Source organism: Genypterus blacodes, unplaced genomic scaffold (assembly GCF_046128005.1).
Source record: "Genypterus blacodes isolate CSIRO-AG114 ecotype Tasmania unplaced genomic scaffold, CSIRO-AGI_Gbla_v1 ptg000110l_1, whole genome shotgun sequence".
NCBI classification, from domain to species: Eukaryota; Metazoa; Chordata; class Actinopteri; order Ophidiiformes; family Ophidiidae; genus Genypterus; species Genypterus blacodes.
In genome coordinates, this window is record NW_027466914.1 from 1,558,231 (window position 1) to 1,581,785 (window position 23,555).

The following is a 23,555-nucleotide window of genomic DNA, read 5'->3' on the forward strand; positions in this document are numbered from 1 at the left end:
CCCAAATTTGAAGAGTCAGAGTGTGCACAGTGTTTCTACAGTCCTGACTCCCACACTGTCTGGATGAGAGACAGAAAGCTGGAGTAATTTTAGATGATACCATCTGTTTGAAATATTTACATCTTGATGTGGCTGCCTTTGACGGGGCTGTGTGATAAGCAGTACGCACACAACCATATGGCCGCATTACAATGGTTGACGCAACACAGGTGCTATATTTGGAGATACAATGGAAACATTGATTTTAGAAAACCCGGGCACGCCAACACACCTGCACAAACCTCATATGATGCTATTTACACGTGATCCTGCCACATTATGGGAAAACGTGACGCAACAACCTCAATTCAGGATTACATTTATCAGGAATGTTTAGGCCGTAAGGTGCTCAGGTCAAATGTGGAAATCCTAAAGAAATATGGTGTCTTTAACTGTTAGATATTCCCTTAAAATATGAACCTAAACACTTCACATCCGGCCTGACTTGTGAAGACGTTTCCCAAGGTACAGAAATACTTTGGAATCATCAACATGCACACACACGCGCAGTGAGGAAGTGAAGGAAGTTTTCATTACAAGACTGCTGAGGAAGATGCAGGATGGAGGATAATGTTTGTGTGCCAGCACAGAAAAATGAAAGCCCCTGCGATAAAGATGTTTCATTAGTGTTTCCTGCTTGCTGCAGCCTTCCGCAGAACTGATAATTACTGTTTCTTAGTCACTCGTCTATTTTGAGATATTAAATGGCCACTTTTCAACTCCCCTTTGAACACAGGTGTACTTACTTACTTACTCACCTATACATTAGGCTGATCAGCAAATACGGAGCGTGCAGCGACTTTCCGGTGCAAATTCCACGATTCCACTATCACAAAGGATAGATGTGGAATCTGACTCAGTATTACGTCCATGTGTTGTGCTTATTTTATGCTCCTTCGCTTTAGATGCAATTAGAAGTTAAGTCCTCTACTCAAATAATCTGGGAAACCAGAAGATGATGATCCTCACAACTATACACCTCAGATAGACTTTGCATTTATGAAAACGCATGTCCTTCGAGCCGGATTTGAACCAGCGACCTAAGGATTACAGTGTGTACTCTACAGTCCTCCGCTCTACCAACTGAGCTATCGAAGGGACAGAAACAATGCGTGCACGGAAACGAAGAAGTGAAGTTCTCAGGGTCATAGTTCATATGTTATGACAGCTGAGCTATCAAAGGGACACGAAACAACACTGCATGTTCAGAAGCCACAAGCCCAAATTTACTGGGTGATAGTTCAGAGGTTATTAGGTAGAATGATGGAAAGCTTTATCAAGCAAGATGATATGAGAACGATGCCTGTATTCATTCTTTCTAGTTTTTTAATCCTGGCAAAAGAAGAATGAAATAATGTGAAACATACACAAACTCATAAAAGAGATGTCCTTCGAGCCGGATTTGAACCAGCGACCTAAGGATTACCATGTTGACTCTACAGTCCTCCGCTCTACCAACTGAGCTATCGAAGGGACAGATTGCTGTTCGGCGCGCACGGAAACGGCGACCCGTAGTTCACAGGGTCAGAGGTCATATGTGATTAGGTGGGACAGTGGAAATGTCAAACAAGAAAGATTTTAGCTGATCAATGCCTGTATTCTTCAAAATGTCATAAACAAAATGAGGGGGGATGCTACATTTTTAACTCCTGACAAAAGTAGAATGAAATCATGTCCTTCGAGCCGGATTTGAACCAGCGACATAAGGATTTCAGGCAGCATACAATCTACAGTCCCCCTCTCTACCAACTGAGCTATCGAAGGGCAAGGTCATGATTCAGGGTCATAGTCCATAGGTTATAAGGTGGAATGATGGATAGCTTTATAGGGCAAGATGTTACAAGATCGATGCCCACATTCTACAAAATGTCAAACAAAATGATCCCTTTGACACCCCTGGCAAAAGAAGAATGAAATAATGTGTGCGTGCATGCAAAACATGTCCTTCGAGCCGGATTTGAACCAGCGACCTAAGGATTTCTCTATCAACTCTACAGTCCTCCGCTCTACCAACTGAGCTATCGAAGAGTCCTCTTGTGATAACAGGGTTGCTCTAAATTCACTTTGTAAACACAGATATCACCTGCCTACAAAACCCACACATTTTAGCTGAATCTGGATATGACACAGTAATTACGTCCATGTGTTGTGCTTTTTTATTGCAAATCACATTTCAGCTAGACTTTCATTTGTGACAACGCATGTCCTTCAAGCCAGATTTGAACCAGCGACCTAGAATGATGGAAAGCTTTATCAAGCAAGATGTGACGAGAACTTTGCCTGTATTCTTTCTTTCTAGTTTGTTTAATCCTGGCAAAAGAAGAATGAAATAATATGAAACATACACAAACACATAAAAGAGATGTCCTTCGAGCCAGATTTGAACCAGCGACCTAAGGATTGCTATGTTGACTCTATAGTCCTCCGCTCTACCAACTGAGCTATCGAAGGGACAGATTGCTGCTCGGCGCACACGAAAACGCCGACCCGTAGTTCACGGGGTCAGAGGTCATATGTGATTAGTTTGGACAGTGGAAAGCTTTAGCAAGAAAGATGTTAGCTGATCAATGCTGGTATTCTTCAAATTGTCATAAACAAAATGAGGGGGGATGCTACATTTTTGACTCCTGACAAAAGAGGAATGAATTCATGCAAAACATGTCCTTCGAGCCGGATTTGAACCAGCGACCTAAGGATTTCAGTGTTCTCGCTACAGTCCTCCGCTCTACCAACTGAGCTATCGAAGGGACAAGGAGGTCATGGTCACAGTTCATAGGTTATAGGGTGGAATGATGGAAAGCTTTATAAGGCAAGATGTTACAAGATCGATGCCTGCATTCTACAAAATGTCATAAACAAACAAACAAACTTTGAGACTCCGGGCAAAAGAAGAATGAAATAATGCGTGTGTGCATGCAAAACATGTCCTTCGAGCCGGATTTGAACCGGCGACCTAAGGATTTCTATATGAACACTACAGTCCTCCGCTCTACCAACTGAGCTATCGAAGGGTCCTCTCATGACAGTGGGGTCGCTGTACATTGACTTTGTAAGCACAGAATCAAACTAAATACCTACAAACCTACACATTTTAGCTGAATCTGCATCTTTCAATAACACACTTGTTTGTGAATGGGATGTGTGATACACTGAGATTACACAATAATGCAGCCAGCCAGCCAGCCAGGCCCATCCCACCCTGTGCGCACACACACACACTGATCTGGTATGCAGCTGTTCAGTGCTGCCCTGCTCCCTTTCAAATATGGGCAAGGTAAATATGGCAACCATTGACGTGACGGCAATGGTTTCTAAAAACAGAAGTGACACCAGCGAGATAGGAGCACGCACACACACACACACTCACACACTGCCAGGACAAGAGCAGCAGGCCCAGTCCTCAGCCTGACACCAGGCCTCTCTGTACATTCCCCACGCTGTGCTAACTTTACAACCTTATAGATTATAGTCTGGTTTGTTTTTTTGTATTACAACCATGGAGAGTTTGGAGAAACAGCTGATTTGTCCCATTTGTTTGGAGATGTTTACAAAGCCGGTGGTCATCCTGCCCTGCCAGCACAACCTCTGCAGAAAATGTGCCAATGACGTTTTCCAGGTAAGCAAACAAACAAACTGCCTCTGATTTGTTTTCATTAACACATCACACGTGTTGATGACGTTAAAAAGGAAGATTATTGAGCTCAACATGCAGTTACAGATGTGTTTATGTGCTTTTAACCTCATATGTTCACTAACTTGCCTGAGCTGTTGATTCTTTAAAACATAAATAGCCGTATTTATATCATTCCTTTCTCTAAAACATTACTTCGTTGTTGGACTCGTGTCGTCTCACTACATTGAGGGTTTGATCATTTGTCACCGTGTGTGTGTATGTGTGTGTGTGTGTGTTTACAGGCGTCAAACCCCTACCTGCCAACCAGGGGGGGCTCGCTGACGTCCGGCGGCCGATTCCGGTGTCCGTCCTGCAGACACGAGGTGGTGCTGGACAGACACGGCGTGTACGGACTGCAGAGGAACCTGCTGGTTGAAAACATTATTGACATGTTTAAGCAAGAGTCAAGCGGGTGAGATCTCAGTTTACATGCATCACTCTCATAGACGACGATCAAAGTAAGACTAGTTTGGATATATTCAACCTTTCACTGACCTCGTACACACACCAGGCACAACAGGTTCAGATGTGCAGGGAGAAGCTGAATCCAGGTGAAACCAATCAGCCTTAATGAGCCTTGATGACTTAATCAGTGCCAGCTTGAGGCATCAATGGAGGAGAGACTGCTTACATGTTTCCTTAACATTGTTTCCACACTTTGATATATTTCCATTCATTTGACTCGATGACATCACTATACATGTATCTGTGAAGTGTGTTTACATTGTATATAGATTTATACTGATGTCATTTTGTGATCACAGGAGGAGATGTAGGTCAATAAAGAGGAGCAGTGCTTTCTTTGTACTTTCAGGCAATTGTTGATGATCCAAACTGGACTTCAAGCTTGATTTTTAAGGGAGATTTGGTGAAAAATGTTTAGATCTCACATAAACATTGACTGATCAAGAAAATGAACCCACACCCCGTATAGATCAAATACATACTGACATCATTTTGTGTTCCATACCTGTTGGAGTCCGTGAGACCGGCAGTTTGTAGATTGAGGGACCAGAAACGTTTAAAGTAATCTAGGTCAGCACTTAACCGCAGTATCACCGTCAGTTTGTGGAAGGACGGGCCTTGTTCCTCAGTCTGGCTCTGAGGAAAGCTATGGTCCAGCAGCAGGAGGGGGACACTCTGTTCCCTCTTTTGTTCTACTCCTGGCCTGATGGCAGTGGAGTGTAGCTGGTGTCTGAGTCAGAGAGTTAGAGTGGATGACCGTGTGGGATTTCTTGTCCTGGTCATCTATGATTTCTCTTTTACTGTAAAACCTAAATGCTTGTATGACGCAACACGGCTCTAGATTCTTCTGACAGTTACATATTTCTGCTTCCTTCAAATTCAACTTTTAGTAGCAGCAAACCAGAACCGGAGAAAAAGGAAGAAACGCCCGTGTGCGACGTCCACGAGGGAGAGAAGATCAACATTTACTGTGTGACCCACGGAGTGCCTACCTGCTCCATGTGTAAGGTGTTTGGAGCGCACAAAGACTGCGAGGTGGCACCGATCACCAGCATCTACCAGACAAAGAAGGTGCGGCTAGAAGAGATAGATCGGCAAGCAGACAGATAGACAGACAGGCAGATGCATTGATGTGTGTTCTTCCCTCCCCAGACAGAGCTGAGTGACGGCATTGCCATGATGGTTGGTAACAACGACAGGGTACAAGGCATCATCAGTCAGCTAGAAGAAGCCTGTCGGACCATAGAGGTCAGTGTCCAACTGCTGCAGCGCCTGGCCGTTCATTCACACAGCCGGACTAACTGTACACACACTAACACACCTGCTGTACCTGCGTAAACAACCGCAGAGACCCATTCAAAGTGTCCTTGGCGCCCGCGATGTGCGAGGGTATCTAACACGGGGAGAGAGCGGAGAACGGGCGGCTTAATTGATGGAGGGAGGAGAAGAGACAGCTTTTCGTAGACGAACACAGCGGCGCCTGTAGTAGTACGACACCTAGAGTATGACCTCATTTTGAATTGATGAGGCCACGTTTCTGTCTGCATAAACAGGAGAATGGCCGCAGGCAGAAAAATCAGGTGTGTGAGAAGTTTGACCATTTGTACGGCATCCTGGAGGAGAAGAAGAGGGAGATGGGTCAGAAGGTGACATCCGAGCAGGAGGAGAAGGTCAACTACATCCGGGGCCTGAGCAGGAAGTACGGAACCCATCTGGAGGAGAGCTGCAAGATGGTGGAGATGGGGATCCAGACCATGGAGGAGCCGGAGATGGCCCTCTTCCTGCAGGTTGGAGTCGAAGACAACTCAGTATTTTGGCTTGAATTTACTGTAACTGTTGCGTCATCACTGTTTTATGTCTCTTTGTCTCTGTTAGAACACAAAGCCGCTTCTAAAAAAGTGAGTATGCGTGCAGCTCAGAGGATAATGTGTCATTTGAAGGCTTACATAGTTTTGCCTTGAACCTTGAATTGCGCCATTCGCTCTCAGGATTGCAGAAGCATCCAGCACGTCCCACTTGGATAAGGTGGAGCGCGGTTATGAGAATATGGATCACTACACCGTGGACTTCAGCAGAGAGGGGAAGGCCCTGCACAGCATCGACTTCATTGATGGTGAAGGGATAAAGTGTGGCGCTAATCGTTGTGGCGCTTTGCAGCTCCGTCGTGTCTCCCATTGATCCTTGTTCTGTCTGCAGACGATGACGACGACGAAGATGACGAGGACGAGGACGGAATGGCAGAGGAAGGAGAGGGAACCCAGGCCGCTCCAGGAAGTAGCGGGACCGGTGTGGTCACAGCCGCCCCCGCCCCTGCCCCCGCCTCGGCCCCCGCCTCCGCCAGCGCCTCCGTCCAGCCCTCTCTCCCGCCGCCGCAGGTGATCTCCAACCCCAGCACGGCCAAGAGCGCCGCCTCCACCTAGGGACTGAGGCCGGAAAGGATTTTACTCCGGCTGTGATGCTTTGGGAGGAACTGCGAGGAAGGAATTAGATCTGTGCCTGGCAGGAAGCGGAGAGTTCCGAAGCCAGATAAGGGAGAGACAGACAATTCCTAGCTCTCTCTCTCGTATTGGAATTGTGTTATGCATGCATCACGGTAAGCTGACAGCTGACGGCTCTGGTTAAAGTTGTTTTGACTCCTCAGCCACACTGGATGAGAGACAAGCGATGAATATATATGAATTATTTCCAGAATTCTGATTTGTTGGTACATTTTTCATCTGGTTAACCCTTTGCCCACTGCTTAAATCGCATAATTTGACAACAAAAGGCCTCAGTTTTCCCTTTAAGCTGTCTACTTTAATATGACAGCTACAGTTTAATCAGTGCAGTTGAAGATTAAAGACAGATAATGAATGCACGTCCTTAGATTCTATATAGGGAATTGCAATTGTGGCATTACATCAGTTTAATGCTTACTATGTATTACTACGTTTATAATTTAATAAATCCGAGCGTCTGTAGTGTCTCTCAACTTTAGCAGCATTACAAATTGTGCAACTGGAAGCCCATTTCCTAGTTTCATGTGTTTACTAGTATGTGCTCAGCTCTATTTCAGGCATCTGTCTGGACCCAAAATAACAATGAGGCGTTTTCTAACACCCATGTCCGCATGTGTGTGTGTGTGTGTGTGCGAAGCGGAAGTGAAAAACTCTTATTTTGGTCTTTTATCCTTTATCTTCCTTTCACGCTTTCTCTCTCACGTCTTCCCGTCAAAGGGGAATCCAGCCAGAAAGAGCATTAGTGGCCTTTTTATAGCCGGATCAGATCTTTCATCGTTGCAACGTGCTGCAGATATTTACTAAACTGAAATGTGTGCTGCCCTATTATCCACCGGTTCCCCTCTTGTTGTGACTCCACCATTGAGCTCGCACACAAATGAATCCTATCTAATTATTGTACGCGGTTCGCCCAGCGACTTGGATCCTTTACAAACGGGCTCAATGCAGCACTAAGCCCCAAGTTGCTAAGTGGGCCAAACAGAATAGGATGACTCACACACTCACGCCTCTTGCTTGGTTTACCCTGACACCGCGGGTCAAGGATCAGCACAGCATGCCATACAAACACACAACACTGTATCTTTCACACTCATTAGCCATCAGTGGTGCATCTTTTTCGGCCGTCTGCACCGGTGCCACTTTGCTGTTGTAATGAGAGCGGCTGTTTGAGGATTAAGGGTTCAGGGGAAGAATGCCATGAATGCTCCTCACCTGCATTGATCCACCCGCGGTTACATCACCCTTGTGGTTTTGTATACAGGAAACCCTTTCTTAAGACTTCTAAAGAGGACGAACTGTATTAACCCGCGACTTGGCTCCAGGGAAACAACATGGTTACAATGTTTAAGATGTATAATTAATCCTTCATTCAGTGCATGGAGGAGAGACTCTGAAGATGCTGTGACCATTGGTGCTCGGCCTATTTGATTGATTATTAGATTAAAAGGCTTCAGGTAAACTAGGTATCTTATTATGTCATTCAGAATACTGAGTCATAGATAATATTATGATTTATTTTCCATGTTTTATTCATTCATATTTAAGGATATCCACAGAGAAATGTGAGCGTTGCTTTCCATTTTTTATTAAAAAATATAGATATGACGTTCTCTTGCACAACAAAAAAATGACTGGTTGCACATAAGTTTATTAACAAACATGAATATAAATACAGTCACTTATAATCTAAAACAAAATTCCCATTTCTGAATGCAGTGTTTGGTGTTTTGAAACAAATTTTTAAATATGAAGAACCACTGCTACAGATCTGACACCAACATTAAAATGGCAAGGTACAATCGGATAATTAGAAGTCAAGCCCATTTACTCTTCATAGTTTGAGGTTAAAGCTATAAATAATAAAGTGTTAAAGCAGCACTATACTGTACAGAGCTTGATTTTTGTTGATGGTGTAAATGTCAAACGAACTGAAAGGGGAGGGAGATCTTTGGAGAGGAGAGAGGACTTCATTTCCCGAAGAGCTCCATCATTCTTCTGTTATTTTGCGCCTGCTGAGCCAGCTGCTCGGCCCTGGACATCTCCATCATCTCCCGCAGCAGATGGAAGGTCAGATCCAGGGATATCGGCGGGTCCTCGGACCTTCTTCCCCTCTCCATCGAGTCGTCCTCTCCCCGGTCTCCGAGGCCGCTTATGAGCGCCCTGATGTTCCCAAATCTCCGCTGTAAGAGCCGCCGCGTCAACTGGAGCTGCAAGGCTCTGTTGTAGATCGATGGCGAGCCACCGGGATACATTGACGATGACGGGAAAGAGCTAGAGTCCCCGTTGCCTAGTCGGATGAAATACTCCTCCCCGAGCCGCTCCAGGATGGGACCAGACTGCTGCTGCTGGGAGTTTGGGCTCTGTGGAGCTGGGACGCGCAGGGCCCCGCCGGGGCTCTCAATAGCCCGACATTCGTAGCGCGAAGGCAAAAAGGCAACTAGCAGAATCACGGTGGTACCAAGTAGATTGAGCTTCATGTCAGGATGTCAACAGGAATCTGCAAAGACAAAATGCGCGAATGTTTTAATTTCATGTTTATTATTCGCGTAATCACAGTCTGGAAGCGCTGCGTAATGGGGGATTTACGCACGGCAAACATGCGCCCGGACGCGTGGATTCTGCTTGGAACTCGAATGGAAATTGTTGCAGTTGATGAGTTGTGGCTGGATACTTGGTTAATCGCGTGTATGCGCGTTGAGGAGACGGGAAATCGGTGCGTAATGTGCGCGTAAAGAGACTGTGGGGCTCCGGCTGATATGGATGGAATGGATATTATTATTTCAGCTTATCTATAAATTCTACAAAATGTGATGCAGTTTACAAATGTAACGGAGAACAAACACTTGGTGATCTGTACATGCAAGAGTTTAAATCGGTGTAAAGCTTCGCGCAAGATCAGTTTAGTCCCGATGTATTTGGAGAGATGGAGACGCGCTTGCAGAACAACGCGTCACATACAATAATAAGCCATATGCACATAAACTCAAATGCAGATTTAAGTATAAATGAATGAATCCAGCAGCGTCTCACCTTCAGTGTTTAGAGGAGGTCCGCTGGCAGCTGTGCAGGTTTTTTCCAGATAGTTGGCGAGATGCCGCCCTCCGTCACTTCTTTGAAGAAACCAGTATATGGTTACTTAAAGAGCAGATGCTGAATGGACTTATATAGCCAAGCTGACTGGAAGAGTCGCGCTCCAGGCTGACTTTGCGTCTGCGCGCTCCCGTCGGCTGAACGTGAATGGACGCGTCTGGAGAAGAGAGAGAGAGAGAGAGAGAGAGAGAGAGAGAGAGAGAGAGAGAGAGAGAGAGAGAGGGAGAAAAAAAAAGGTGCTTTAGTTTGGATGAGATGAGTCATATGTGTGTGCACGCGCGTTTGAGTGTGTGTGTGTGTGTGTGTGTGTATGAGTGTGTGTGTGAGTCCACCTCTGTGCCTGCAGATCAGGCCCATAGGTGTGTGTGTGTACACTTCAACCATCAAGATGAAAAGTTTGCAATTCAACTTATTTTCTATTTTCACATTTGCATGATTTAAAAAAGTGTGTGTGGAATAAAAGACACGGAGAATAAGAATGTGCTTGAGTTTACACCATGAAAAATGCATAAATACTGCATAATAACAAACCCAGACTGGATCAAACTGAATAGAAATGCAGACTGATTGCAATTTTCTAATCAATCGCCTAATAGCTCCAAACACAGTAACATTAGATTCAACACAGGCACTTGTTTTGTTTATAATCGTGCTGTTGGAGGAAGAGTGAGTGACTTTGTTGCTGCATGTTGCACCATATAATATTGATTTCCAAAGCAGTTTTCCAGCTGATCTGCCTGGTATTCCACACACAGCTCCGCCTCAGAGAGGTGCATTGTCTCCCAGTGATTCATTGCTGCTGCTGCTGCATGCGTGGACGTCACAGCCTCTGCCACTCCGCACGGCGCGGGGCGGCGCGTCGGCCACCTCACCTCACAGGGGCCCGTTGCCAAGCTTTTAAGATGGAGAGCTTCATCTGAAATTCAGAAGAGCCATTAGAATCCTAAATAGCTGAAAGACTGAATGAAGAGGTTTCACTCACCTGTTTCCTTTCTCGGTTTCACGCTCATTAGAACACAAAGCAATAAGAAGAAATCACTGCTTAATTGCTAATTATGATTGTGAATAATTCAATAAAATGATTTCCTTTGATCCCCCTGGAAAATCCGTTTGATTCAGAATCACCACTGGAAATACAGAGTCAGTCAAAGAGAGTTAGAAAACACGGTGCATTCAAGTGAAAGACAGAAATCTGGGAGGAAATAAGGGAAAAGGTTTGTGATAAAGGTGTAGAAAACATCCACAGGTCTGTTTCATATTCACATGCAGCGTTACTCTCTTCACACGTAACCGGATCTGAACTTTACTCTTTCCTGTAGCCTCTCCGCCGTGTCACTCTCCGTGCGTGCTGCTGCGGGGGGAGGTGTCAGGTCCCATCATGAGGAGCACATGTTCCACGACACAAATAGAAAACACCAGCAGATGAGGAGGGCGATGCGCTCGTGGTCAAATCATGTCACCTCATTTTCAAATCACTGTGCTCTAAGTGATCACGGGGGAGAGAAATCCTCCCCTGTGACGCAGAACTGGAGAGGATTCGGGCTTAAAATATTATCATTTTGTTTCCTCAATTAGAATCTCTTAGATGATGAGAGTAGATAAAGCTTTATTGATTCCTTTAGGGGATTTGGGTTGTTCCCACCTCTGACTCTGACCCCTCAATGTGGGCGGAAACATAGAAAAAGGAATTTGGGTAAAAGAGTAAAGTTCGGCCTCCGCAGCTGATTGCTTTGCAGACAACCACCGTCGGACAACTTCTCCATGGCAACAGATCCTTTCTAATTGATAATATGCCTTTCTAATTGGGATGTGTTACAAGGAGGAACAAGTGCCTCTCTCTCAACTGTCACCTCCTAAATAATTGGACAGCTTTCCCCAGTGGATTGAGCCGCGGCGGCGGCGGCGGCGGCGGTGGTGGATACTGTGTTTCCCCCCGCTGCTGGTGTTCTGCTTGACTTTGAGAGGCTCATCTTAATAAACAAGGTCACGCTGGTTTGTGTATAGATGTATTCTGGTCCTGATCGCTGGGACTGCAGGGCTCAGGGCTACGCAAACCAAAGCGCGCTCTAACCTCAGCAGCAGAAGCGGCTCCGGCTTGTGGGTCCTTGTGGGTCGCAGAATGGAAAAGACAAACGAAGAATCCCTGTTTTATGTTTTACAACTAACTACAGCGCTGTATAAAATATTCATACCACCATCTAACTTGATTGGAGGATATAAATTTACAGTAATGTTCAGTCAAAGCAGTTAAAGGCTGGAGATTCATTAATTATGCAGGATGAAAGCTGTTATCCAGCATCCTCTCTACTTTACGGGCTGTTGAAGTATTCTTTAGTGCAACTCAGCCAGAAGCTTTGATAGATCATTAGAAATGCTCACTTTTTAGTTAAAATAAATGCAAAACACTTCTCTGCAGGTTGTTTTCCTGCTTTGGTTTGCATGCCATCGTGTGTGAAGCAAATCAGTCCATAATGCAACCAAACCCCCTGAGGTCCTGCCTGTCTGTCTGAACGGAGCAGGCAGTGAAGGTGTTCAATTGGAGGCTCTTGTAATGCTTGTTCACATAGTGGAAACCAATCCCCTCGCACACACACACACACATGCACACACACACACTCAAACAGACGTGACACACACTGATATTCCCCTGGCAGCTTCTTCACAAACTGATTTTCCTGTTCAAATTTACCGTTTGGGAGAGTAAACATCCTTTTTCCCCCTCATTGATGGAAGCTCCTCATTGTTTGACTGGATAGCAGATACTTAGATCAGGCGTCTGTCTGTGCGCTGAACATATAAAAGACTGAATGCTAATCACATCTTCCATTTTTAAAGCTACGCTAGTATGAAAAGAACCTTAAATTCAAATCATTTCCCTCCTCCGTTCAAGTTTTTACAATTGATTTTGATCCCACTCAGGACTGACACCAGACGTCTCTCTCACTCGTCAACTGTCACTTAAGATATTCCATCTTCCTCTCGGGTCTTTTGCTTTTGCAGATTGCGGCGACAATGCGCGTTGAAGACTATGACACACTTGGAAGGAGGAAGAGTACGAGCGCTCAGAGTTCCAGGTCTTTGTGTTCTGCATCTCTGCCTGATTTACACTTATTAAGACAGATGTTTGATTTCCACTAAAGATGCCATTCATTAATCATTGATCGCAGCAAATACGTCAAGCAGCGGTCGTCCACTTTTACATTGCAGATTTCAGCTGCTGGCAAAATGCAGACAAATTGCAGTTTCACAACAAATCTAGGCCAAAGCCATTCCACCGAAATTGTCGTCCAATTTCCCTGTGCTTTGATAACAATCTTTGAACGGAATTGTCTCTTTCGGGGCTCTTTAATGTGAGCATGAAATGTTGATATTGTCGTGGTGCACGGCTCTGCTCCGGCGACAGTTTGAATCATTTATAACTCAGCAATTTCGCAGAATGTTTACGCAAGAGGAATTGCGCCATCGGCCGAGGGGAAATGACCTCCGGGGTCGAGAGAGTAATGATTGACACACATCACTGACACTGACAGTTGTTGTACGGGTCAAAGTGACAGGAGGGAGGAAAAAGAAACATTCGTGTAGCTTTATTTAGTTTATTCTGTGCCAGACTGTGCGACATTAAAGATGAAGATGAAGACGTTTGGCTTTATTGTATACTTAAGAAGGCTTTCTCTCATTATCTCGGCTGAAATCCCTGATATTTACATCAGATTGGGCCTTTATATAACCGGTTTGTCCTTATGTAAGCTGGTAATGAGTGTGACGGAGAGCTTGACATTCTTACCAATCGTGGTCTCCGGTGTGAAGGGCAGATACATTTGTTTTTGGTGAGATTAAAGTGCCAGTGAGGTGCAGGAGGAGGTGGAGAACGGCTCTAGTCTGACTCCGGATGATGCAAACTTCATCACATTGACTGAAAGTGCTCCCATTCTAATCAACGCTCACCTTCCCTGCGTCCGTGTCACGTCCTGCGTGTCCAAACATGGTCACTTCCTGCTCTCTGTTGAAGCATGGCGAGCGATATTTACTCTTTCCGATGAGCACGCTGGGCATTTGTCCCACAGCGCACATAATGGATGACCTCCGCCTCATTAGACGGCGATGCGGGCCGGTGAAGATGCAGTGAGATGAGCTGCGTTTGGGCAGCATGAGATGCGTTGTTGTGGATTGTGTATTTTTTTAACAGGAAGCGCATTAAGGAGGGAAACATAAGTGGAGGCCTATGCTGCCTTATACGTAGTGACGTGGAGGGGGAAATGGGGACAAATTTGCAAATATCTTGAGCCCTGTTGCACAGAAGAAGAGGCAATTAAAGCCAGATTAAGAAGAATGGAACTCATAAACGTTGTTGTCCTTTGGTACGTTTCTCCCGTTAAAAGGTAATTAGAGGAGCATCTAATAAAAATGACCTCCTACTCCTACACCTCCATGTTCCCCTGAGTACCTGCAGTGACTCAGACTTTGCTGCTCTTTTCGGTGTCCTCATTCGTTGACATCAGATAAGGACAGTTGCTATGTTTTCCTGTTTACATATTATTGGTGTAAATGCTCGGGATTATAGGCAACAAACTGGCCTATAGTCATCGTCCTCCTACGTGCAGGTCACCCTTCTGACCAGTAGGAGGCAATAGTGCAACAACAAGAACTTTTTCTGACCCTAATTGCTGTTATTTGGTTCTCAAACTGTTGGCTGTGTGGCAAAAATGGTACATGACGCGCCCCCTGGTGGCAGGGCAGCTGCTACTGCATCCTGATTATCCACAAATCACCTGGATTCATTAACATAAAAGGTTGTGAGGATGTAATTGTAACTTCAGAGGTGCAAACTGATGATTATGTCAGGAATGGAGAACAGGCGATACTTGATTGTCGCTGCTGCACGATAAGCGCTCATATGAATGTCGGAGCGTTTCGGAGAATCGGTAAGAACTTTAATCTTTGCGACTAATTCCATTGAGTGGCTGTGATTTAAAAGCTTCCCCCTGCTTGGCATCAATCAACCCAACTGGTCAAATAAAACTAATATAATGAATCCGTCGGCTGAGATAGGCATGAATATGGATCTCTGGCCTTACAGGGGAGAAGGCAGCCATGTTTATGATGATGAGGGAGGGGTGAGACAGGAGAAGAGGAGCGGGAGAGGAGGAAGGCGCAGGTACGGACAGATGGCAGGTACGGCAGATTCATCAGCGTAAGTGATGGGAAAACTCGAGGCGCTGACGTCGCTTCCTCGGGATCTAAGGCCGTTGCGGAGAGGAGGTGCCAGGGAACGGCGCCGAGGGCATCCGAACATCCGACGCACGCACACTAACCTCTGTCTGCACGACTCAATCAACACGCCAGCTGATCTCAAGTCAGTCAGCGTAACAAATTGGCCCCGAAAAAGTGTCAAAGTAGTAATAAAGACTCTTTTAGCATCAACTTTTATTTGTGGAGTTAACATAGCGAGTTTAAAAAGGGACTGAAAGTTTTTCCTTGTGAAATCTCACCGTTTCTGTCAAAGCCGTGAACCGGTGATGACACGTTACCGATGTGTGATGTGGGGTTTTTACTGCGTCTACTTTTAGGGTTTGAGGGCGTTCTCCGTGTTTCTTCTCCTCCTGTGTGGATTAATAACAGACTTCCTGGTTCTCTGCTCTCTTCTTCTCTTTCGTTCACAAAGTTAGTTTTTAGTTTTCCAGGGTAAAGAATCCATTTCTCTTTTATTCTCTTTCCCATTACTTATTATGCTGCCAGGCGTGTTGACCTTGTGAGAGACTTTGCATCCTGATATGTTTAAGCACCAGCAGGTCTGACGTGGAGCCTCTGGGCAACGCATCAGGACGTTTAATTTAAATGTGAACTTCAGAGATGATGCCAGCTTCTCTCTCTTCCAGCCGTAGTTTGTCCACTGTCTCTGCTGTCTCTGCTGTCTCTGCTGTCTCTGCTGTCTCTGCCTAAACTGTCTTGGCAACCCTTTCCCATTTGCTCTTGCAGCTCTCTCCTCATCTGGCCTGTAATGTCATGTTTGGGATCTTATTCACACACATTGCTAAAGCTGGAGTTCCACATCGTCCATTTGGTCCTCAGTGTCTTTTAATAGCACATTTTGCACTTTAAATCGTGTATTAAAATAACCTCCACTGGAGATCCCAAAACACCATCATGGACACAGAAGTAGAGTTTAAGCTGCTTACATTATCCTGCCTCAAGTCCTAAATCTGCTCTTTGTTGTAGGTCACTCATGTTACCATCTTACTAATCTTCTGCAAGTTTCTCTGATATCCACAAAATTACACTTTTTTTCCTTATCGTTTGCATTTCACATTTACAATCATTCCAGAAAGTAAACTGTGATGGACCCACAAGAGTTCAAAATGAAAAAGACTATAAATATAATGAAGATAATGCAAACTTCAGTTGGTTTGTCCAGTTATATAAGTAATATATGTTATATTTTGTATATTTTACATGATGAAACCTATGATTTTGGATGTATTTGATACATTTTCTCCATTTTCTCACCAGAAAAGTTGAAAAGGGACTTTGTCATGTGCACAGAAACAGAACAGACTTTACTTCATACACTGAAACACAAACAGCACATTTCCATTTCACTGACATCATTTTAACTTCAAAGGGTTAACAAAAACACACAATTTCAAGAACGGAAATTGATTTTGTCTCAAAGGTATCAAAACCGTTCTTTGGATGAAAATCAAATGGCTCCGATGAAATGTATCAAGATTATACATGTGGTGGCACAGAACTTCTTCCATAAATATAATCCTCTAGTTGCTGTGTTCAGGAAAAAGCTGTCAAAAGCAAACATCTCATTTTATGCAGCTCCTGGTTCCGTCTCCATCCCTGGGGGAGGAGGGAGAGGGGCCTGACTTCCTCTCTTCTCCACACAACAACACCACTGGGAGGGAAGTGTATTTCTGTTCCCTACGTCACTGTGGCAAAGTGTTTTAATGCACTCCCAGCGTAATTACATTGAACGATAAAATGTTTCATAATTAGATCCGTCTATTTAAAGCACAATTAAACGTGTTACTTTAGCGACATGTTTACAAACACCGAATGAATCAGGTTAGATAAAGTTGCCGTGCGGCGGAGAAAACTTTCACTCAGATGGAGGTCATTGTTTTGTTTGTTTACTTTGTGTAAATACCATCATAACACATTAATGCATCACATTTAGGGAAAAGCAGGAGGTTTACCTTTGTCGTCCTGACCCGGTTGAGACGGAGGAATTTCGCTTAGCGTTCACAACTTAATGCAATTCAATTAGGACGCCTTTTAAAACCGCCAAAGTGCTGCGTGATAACAGCAGGTTGTGTCACTTTTTGTCCCCCTGCAGGATAAATACAAGGAATTAATTTCTTGTGAGGTCATTATATTTAAGTAGCAGCACTTACAGAGCTACAATGTGGATGTTTCCACTAATTTGTTTCACTTAATGACTTTGCTTTATGTGACATGCAGCCACATTTGCATAATTGTGAATTTGTTTCTCAGTAATATCAATGCAAAATTCATTTACTGCCACTGAGAGAGGAAAGAGACACTTACAGGTGTTTGGAATGCAACACATGAAACATAATCATCATCATCATCATCCTCATCATCATCATCGGCGGCGGCGGAGGCGGCGGCCATACAACACACTCAACAAGTTTTTCCAAGAACTTTAAATTTGATTAGCTTGAATGTTTGTGTGTGTGTGTGTGTGTTTGTTTGTGTGTGTGAGTGTGTGTGTGTGTGTGGCCAAACTTCTCACACTGTGTTTTGTAATTACGAGCTCTTTCTCTTCTCTCAATCCCTCCTGATGTGTTCAGCTCACTGGGCTGTGCACAAAAACCCCCGGTTGTCAACACAGGTGGGCTTCCCCGGGCTCCTTGACCCCTCTCAGCAGGGGGCCTGCATGAATTACATTAGCCACAGTTATGTAAACATTAATTAGATGAGGGACTTGGATAACGGAACAACACCAATCTCTTACATCCACTGAGCTGGAAGCCATCCCTCTCCGCTGTGCACAAGTTTGCTGTGTGTTATTTAGCGAGCGCGCATGTATGGGTGTGGATTTCTATCATGCGCGTCACATTCCTATCTGCCTGATTGAGCCGGGGTGATGATATAACACTGAGCGCCTCGGGGGGGGAGGGACGCAGTTTAGTTTAACTTGGATTGGCAATGACTTTCAAAACAAGGAGCCTAACCAACCACAAGTAGGTTGTACATGGCCTCAGGTGATTTGCACGATTACAGCTGCTTTGTCGCTCCCTCCTCCCTGTAACGGCGTGTAAAGAATCAAAAATGGAGCCAACATCCTTTTCTTCCTCCTCTAAATCATCCGCGACACTGAATCATCTTTGCGTTTGTTTGTGAGCACGTTACGGCACCGAGGCCTCGCGGCTGTCGCTCCGCATTACTCTCCATTGACACCGTTTACCCAGACAATGAGCAAATGGAACTCGCCCGTGTGTGTAAGTTATGCTTAAATCTTTGCCTTGGAGAGAGAAGTCTACAAACAAACCCTCAAAATAAAGCTGAGAATGAGCACTGCATGGGTGTTGGTTCAGAAACAGAGGGAGGGAAGGGCGACGTGTGTGTACAACACCTGGTTTAACCCCAGGAGACCTGAACATGGGTGGACAAGATAACAGAAACGAGGGATTGTCAAAAAGGAGTCTCAGCTTTTGCCTTGAGGACAGATTTAGTCGAACAGATTCTTGGTCTTGAATTATGTTTTGGAGTATCTTGCGTCATTTATCAAGAATAAAAGGCAACAATTTTTGCTTTCTGTGGTCCAGACCTTCCAATAAAGCTTCAGTGATGTGCAGATCTGGGGGTTAGAAAAGGTTTTCCTGATAAGTAAGATTGTCTGTGAACAAAACAGAGTGAGGATGACTCATCAGCACTTTAGTGTTTCCATTCGTCCAGGGTTTTCTGCTTCTTACACTCGTCCATGTCCTCCATTTAAAGGCTGTTTACAAGCTGCTTCTGCTCCGAATGCATGACTAGGCTTGCTGCTTCAATTCCATGGTAAAAGGCTATACATTGTTGGTACTTATCTATGTCCTATCAAGTGTTTATTTCCAACCACTGCTCCAATTCCGAGCTCAGGAACGCGGATACAAACATGGCAAAATAAGTTTCCTTTGCCGGATATTAGGAATCACCATTCCGAGAACTGCAACTCCTACATCCTGCAGAGTATGAGATGTAATTCAGAGTCCACGCTAATCCTGAAACGCCTTCTCATATTCAAAACTGTTTCCACTCACTCAAACTTTCCTGGTCGAGAAAACAGAGGTTGCATTTCCATATCAAAGCGTGCATCCAGCCGCTCGAGGGTCCCTGCAAAGATGCTTGTGATCCATATTATTTATAGCTGGGGAATGTCCCCGGGGATGCTGATGCTGCTCGGTGTCTGTCATGCCAACAGAGAGGACACTTAGGTGAATGTAGTCTGCAATTAGCGGATGTAGCATCATGTCAGGCCAAAGGGTTGTATGATGCGTGACTAACATTTAATCGCAGCATTGATCAGACCAACTTTGGGAGAACAAAGCAGAGCGTCTGACAGGAGTCACTTTGAGGGACACGGAGAGCAGGTCAAGGACGTTTGTCAAATTCTATGATGCATCCCATGACGATACATTACCATCACTAGTTCCCTGCTCGTAACATGATTCGGAGCATAGCGGCTTATTTAACATGCCGACAGCACGCCGGCACTTATAGCTGTTGGTGATAAGTGACAGTGGGCCCGAGGATGACAGGAGCAAGGTGACTTCTGCCCTTTTGCTAATGAGCAGTGCTCCTCTGACTCATTCGCCAACATTGACTGATCTCGGAGGAGTTGTTTCTGTTGAATGGCGCAGGAACAAAGTCTCTATTCCCAGGTGTGCGTCTTTGGATCGCTGCCCGTTCAGGCACTGAATATATCAAAGAAAGTGGATACACAAATACTGCAAGGGCATCGATTAGTGCAGATGAGGTAAATAACTCTAAATCTAAGAAAGGAAGAAATCTCTGGGCGTATTTCCTCACTTCTTGCCTGAATCGCGGTACTGACAGAGATAAACACACTGGCTGATCATTGTGATGACCTTGTAGCCACTCAACCCTACCCAGATGTGCTCACAAGTGTTTTGAATCTTGTTTGACGGCAAAAATATCAGTTTGGCTGCCCGAAGGTAAATCCCTCATTAAACAGCAGTGTGTTGCAGCCCACAGGGTAGACAGCAGCACTTACAGGGGGCTTATGTGTATCACCAAAAAAGGCTCATTTGTCACTTGTCACAATGCATATTTTGCAAACAATTTCTCTTTTCCTCCACGGTCCACTGCCGTCAAATCACTTGGCGTCAAGTTGAGAAGCAATTAGTGCCTAAAAGTCCCTCTAAGGTAAGAGATGTGAAGGGTATGACGACACGGCGGCTTGCTTAGGTGGAACCGGCTGCACAGATAACTCAGTTGGGTCTCAATTAAATGCAACATTACTTCTTTTTAAATCATTCAAAATAAGGTTAAATTGACCAAATTCTATATCCGTCCTGCAATGAACAATTCCCTGGAGTTATTAGTGGCTGTCTGCATTCATTAAATCAGTATCAGTCTAATTATGCACCAATGTGCATAATCTACGGACTGATGAACAGGGGATCAATAAGGGCCCTGGATGCCCCCTCCCCTACACACACACACACACACACACCTCCTCTTCCTCCTATTGGAGCTGCTCTGATACTTCAAAGAGGATTTCTCAGGTTCTACCTTAAGCGTTTGATGACACTTTTTGCATTTGCACATTAAACATTTGCAAATTTAACTGTAACACTTCTGTATTGCTTATCAGTGAACTTAGAATAAAGTGTAGAGCCTCTTAAATTTATGGATTTATTGGTAAGTTGTGAGCCACAGGGAGAAGAAGCAGGTTGGTGATGAGTCGTTTCCCTGATTGAAGATGTAAATATTCCTTAGCTCTAGTTCAAAGTCTAAAGTTTTAAGCCAAGCAACTAGGTGATAAAGTACAAGGTGGGTGTGTGTGTCACTGCTTTAGATGATGTCACTGTGACGCCCTTACCACGCTGCCTTTTTCCAAACTGAGGGATGACCTCTGTGAATTGCCATGACACCAGGCAGTAAACAGTTCTGTCTGCTTCCAATATCCAGCATGGAGACACTGCAGCACACACACACACACACACACACACACACACGCACACACGCACACGCACACGCACACACGCACGCACACACACGGATCACTTTCATTGGTCTTCCACTCTTTCACATTCACAAACACATTGAGCTTGGAATGATATCTGAAGGACTCCTCGCTCCATGCCATGCTGTGTCTAGGAAGCAGGCCAGCTGTTTGACTGGTGTCAGCTTGGACGGAGAGTGTGTAGTTGTGGGAGATCACACCTGCGTTTCCTACTCATCTGCAAACAGGAGAGCGACAGCACACACACACACACACACACACATCCCACATCACAGACAGAGGACTGCCCTCTAATCTTGGAGTTACCTTTTAGTCCACTCAGTGTCGTCGTGGGCAACAGCTGTGAGATGAGTGAAGGAGATGTGCACTGCAAAAACTGGAAGAATTCTCCAAATACCATAGAAACATGGATCTTTTGTTGTATACATCATCATAATTACATTTTCTGTATTTGTAACAGTTAAGGTTTGATCGTGTGACAAAACTACAGAATATTTTGTCGGATTTTCCTCGTTGTGCACTTTTGTTTATGTGATGTCCTTTTTCCCAGGAAAAGGAAAAACAGATGATGGGGTTAATCTCCTATCTTGTCCTTCTCCGGACGCGAGCTGCCACGTGGAGCAGCCGGTGGTTTGGAAGCAGCAGGCAGCTATGAGGCACCGCTACTGAGCCAAATGGTGTTTCTGTCCCAAACACATCAGATCAGATCAATAAATGTTCTGACCTCAACTGTCAACCAACTAAACTCTGTTCACCGGGGGGGAGAGAGACGCTCACCGGCTCGCTGGGGAAACAGGAAGTGTGGTGCGCGGCGGATGTAATCTACAGAAGTGCCTAAGCCTGTCAGCAAACAGCTCGCTCATCTGGATTTTTGTGTTTTGCATGAGCAGCTTAGCGAGCATGTTAACTTGGACAGACAATCCACTTTATTGATCCTGAGAAACTGTTACCTATTCACTCTATGACATATTTACCTGCTGATGGATGTGATTGAGGGAATACGTTTAATCCTACTGGCATGTGTGATCGTGCACTTCTTTAGTCCCTGTAGAAATAAAGAGAAATACCATCGACATATCAACATCTTTCACTAAGTAGGTCAAAGAAATCTATGTGATAATAAAATGACTATAAATACGTTCAGAGGGAAACTGTTAACAGCTAATCATATCTAATTTATGCCAGGATGGTTCTGATGGGATTATTTTGCTCTTGGCCCTGAAGCGATCTCACCTCTTCTTCACTGTTAGCAGGTCTGTGTTCAGAGGAGGGAGGAAGAGTGTGAAGCCTCCAGTCTCTTTGTGCATGAATGGATGTCCTTTTCCCCCTGTGATTCATGGATCGTAGTGGCTGCTGGTGCCACTTGTGCCATATTATGTGTGTATTTACATGTGATATGGCACTTCACCCTCTGAACCTAATGCAGAATAGAAACACTGTGTCACTTTGAATATATTGTTGACACGTAGGGTGCAGTAAGGTTTAAAGGACAAAAGATAGATTTTACCTGCATTCATACAGGGATACGATAAGTTCCATCCATATAGTCTTTGTTCTTTAATGCAAACAAATGTTCCAGTATAATTTACTGCATAAAATGTATTTGCTGTATCTTCTCGCTTTTCTCAGCAATGATAACCATTTGCCCTCACAGCAACACACTTTAGTCCTTTCCCAAAGGCAAAACTATAAGATAATTTGTGTTATCAGCACTCTGTTTGATCAAGCACCGTCCATTATTGTCTTAATAATGACCACTAGACTTGATAACGGACCGAAAACCTAGAAGAAAACTTCAAAAAATCTGAACTGGCATTTTATAAAAGGCAGGGGGTCAGCAAGTTTTCTTTGTTCCCAAACGTGCATGATGAGCATGTTCTCCTTTGTCTGAACTTAAAACACACACACAAAAAAAGGCAAGAGAACCTGTGAGGGCTTCATATTATACAGGAACCTATTTATAAGTTTGATCCTTTAAGCACACTGAAGAGCCGCCGCGATGACGCAAACTGAGGATGACTTTGCTCGGAGAGAACTTTATCCTGCCTGTGCTGTGTGTTCCTCCATAACAGCAATGCCATGAAACAGTAATCCTGTTTGGATAAAAGTCAGCAAAGACCCTGAGCAGTAATGGAGCTGTGGGTGACATAGGCAGCTAATATAAGAGGCCGTATATACTGGCTGATTTCAAGCAATATATATATATATATAAATATATATATCTACGTCACAGTGGACCTTCTAGCCTTCTCTAAATCAGTAGAGAGACTTTGTTCCATTAATTACGCATTTCCTCCTCCGCACATCTCCAAACACAGCATCACTTGTGACCTTATCTCCGAGCCTGTCGCAGTGTTAGAATTCATACGGCAACTCTAGCGATGAATATAATTACTGGAGCCCAAAAATAATAACATCAACATCTTTGAGCAACCAGCAGCCTATCAATGTTAATAGGACCCCATCTCCCCCCTCCAACACACACACACACACACACACACACACACACACACACACACACACACCCCTCCTCCCAGCACCAAATTAATGGAGATGGGGACAAAAATAG

At 44.6% G+C, this 23,555-nt stretch overlaps 2 protein-coding genes and 7 non-coding genes across 9 annotated transcripts; 1 reads left to right on the top strand and 8 right to left on the bottom strand.

Moving 5' to 3' along the window:
• Window positions 1–1,051: 1,051 nt before the first annotated feature.
• trnay-gua (transfer RNA tyrosine (anticodon GUA)) lies at window positions 1,052–1,137 on the bottom strand. Its single transcript is given in 2 exon segments — window positions 1,052–1,087; window positions 1,101–1,137. It is a non-coding gene; the product is annotated as a tRNA-Tyr (tRNA).
• A 289-nt stretch (window positions 1,138–1,426) lies between these two features.
• Window positions 1,427–1,512, bottom strand: trnay-gua (transfer RNA tyrosine (anticodon GUA)). Its single transcript is given in 2 exon segments — window positions 1,427–1,462; window positions 1,476–1,512. It is a non-coding gene; the product is annotated as a tRNA-Tyr (tRNA).
• Window positions 1,513–1,713: 201 nt separating this feature from the next.
• trnay-gua (transfer RNA tyrosine (anticodon GUA)) lies at window positions 1,714–1,803 on the bottom strand. Its single transcript is given in 2 exon segments — window positions 1,714–1,749; window positions 1,767–1,803. It is a non-coding gene; the product is annotated as a tRNA-Tyr (tRNA).
• Window positions 1,804–1,981: 178 nt separating this feature from the next.
• trnay-gua (transfer RNA tyrosine (anticodon GUA)) lies at window positions 1,982–2,067 on the bottom strand. The gene is given in 2 exon segments: window positions 1,982–2,017; window positions 2,031–2,067. It is a non-coding gene; the product is annotated as a tRNA-Tyr (tRNA).
• Window positions 2,068–2,404: 337 nt separating this feature from the next.
• trnay-aua (transfer RNA tyrosine (anticodon AUA)) lies at window positions 2,405–2,490 on the bottom strand. Its single transcript is given in 2 exon segments — window positions 2,405–2,440; window positions 2,454–2,490. It is a non-coding gene; the product is annotated as a tRNA-Tyr (tRNA).
• Window positions 2,491–2,700: 210 nt separating this feature from the next.
• On the bottom strand, window positions 2,701–2,786 carry trnay-gua (transfer RNA tyrosine (anticodon GUA)). The gene is given in 2 exon segments: window positions 2,701–2,736; window positions 2,750–2,786. It is a non-coding gene; the product is annotated as a tRNA-Tyr (tRNA).
• Window positions 2,787–2,964: 178 nt separating this feature from the next.
• trnay-gua (transfer RNA tyrosine (anticodon GUA)) lies at window positions 2,965–3,050 on the bottom strand. Its single transcript is given in 2 exon segments — window positions 2,965–3,000; window positions 3,014–3,050. It is a non-coding gene; the product is annotated as a tRNA-Tyr (tRNA).
• A 355-nt stretch (window positions 3,051–3,405) lies between these two features.
• Window positions 3,406–7,303, top strand: LOC143009100 (tripartite motif-containing protein 55-like). Its single transcript, XM_076161111.1, has 8 exons — window positions 3,406–3,655; window positions 3,955–4,124; window positions 5,068–5,248; window positions 5,330–5,425; window positions 5,731–5,964; window positions 6,053–6,075; window positions 6,166–6,290; window positions 6,374–7,303. The coding sequence occupies exons 1-8, from the start codon at window positions 3,536–3,538 to the stop codon at window positions 6,595–6,597; spliced, it is 1,173 nt and encodes a 390-aa protein (XP_076017226.1). The 5' UTR covers window positions 3,406–3,535; the 3' UTR covers window positions 6,598–7,303.
• Window positions 7,304–8,380: 1,077 nt separating this feature from the next.
• LOC143009109 (corticoliberin-like) lies at window positions 8,381–9,797 on the bottom strand. The gene is made up of 2 exons (XM_076161120.1): window positions 9,706–9,797; window positions 8,381–9,172 (listed from the first exon to the last, which is right to left on the bottom strand). The coding sequence occupies exon 2, from the start codon at window positions 9,150–9,152 to the stop codon at window positions 8,643–8,645; it is 510 nt and encodes a 169-aa protein (XP_076017235.1). The 5' UTR covers window positions 9,153–9,172; window positions 9,706–9,797; the 3' UTR covers window positions 8,381–8,642.
• Between the last annotated feature and the right edge of the window lie 13,758 nt (window positions 9,798–23,555).

Bases quoted from the DNA above. Each gene is read 5' to 3' on its own strand.
- LOC143009100 (XM_076161111.1), top strand. From the start codon at position 3,536: ATGGAGAGTTTGGAGAAACAGCTGATTTGTCCCATTTGTTTGGAGATG. The intron at 4,125-5,067 runs GTGAGATCTCAG...TTCAACTTTTAG, and splicing joins TTTAAGCAAGAGTCAAGCGG to TAGCAGCAAACCAGAACCGG. The intron at 6,076-6,165 runs GTGAGTATGCGT...ATTCGCTCTCAG, and splicing joins ACAAAGCCGCTTCTAAAAAA to GATTGCAGAAGCATCCAGCA.
- LOC143009109 (XM_076161120.1), bottom strand. From the start codon at position 9,152: ATGAAGCTCAATCTACTTGGTACCACCGTGATTCTGCTAGTTGCCTTT.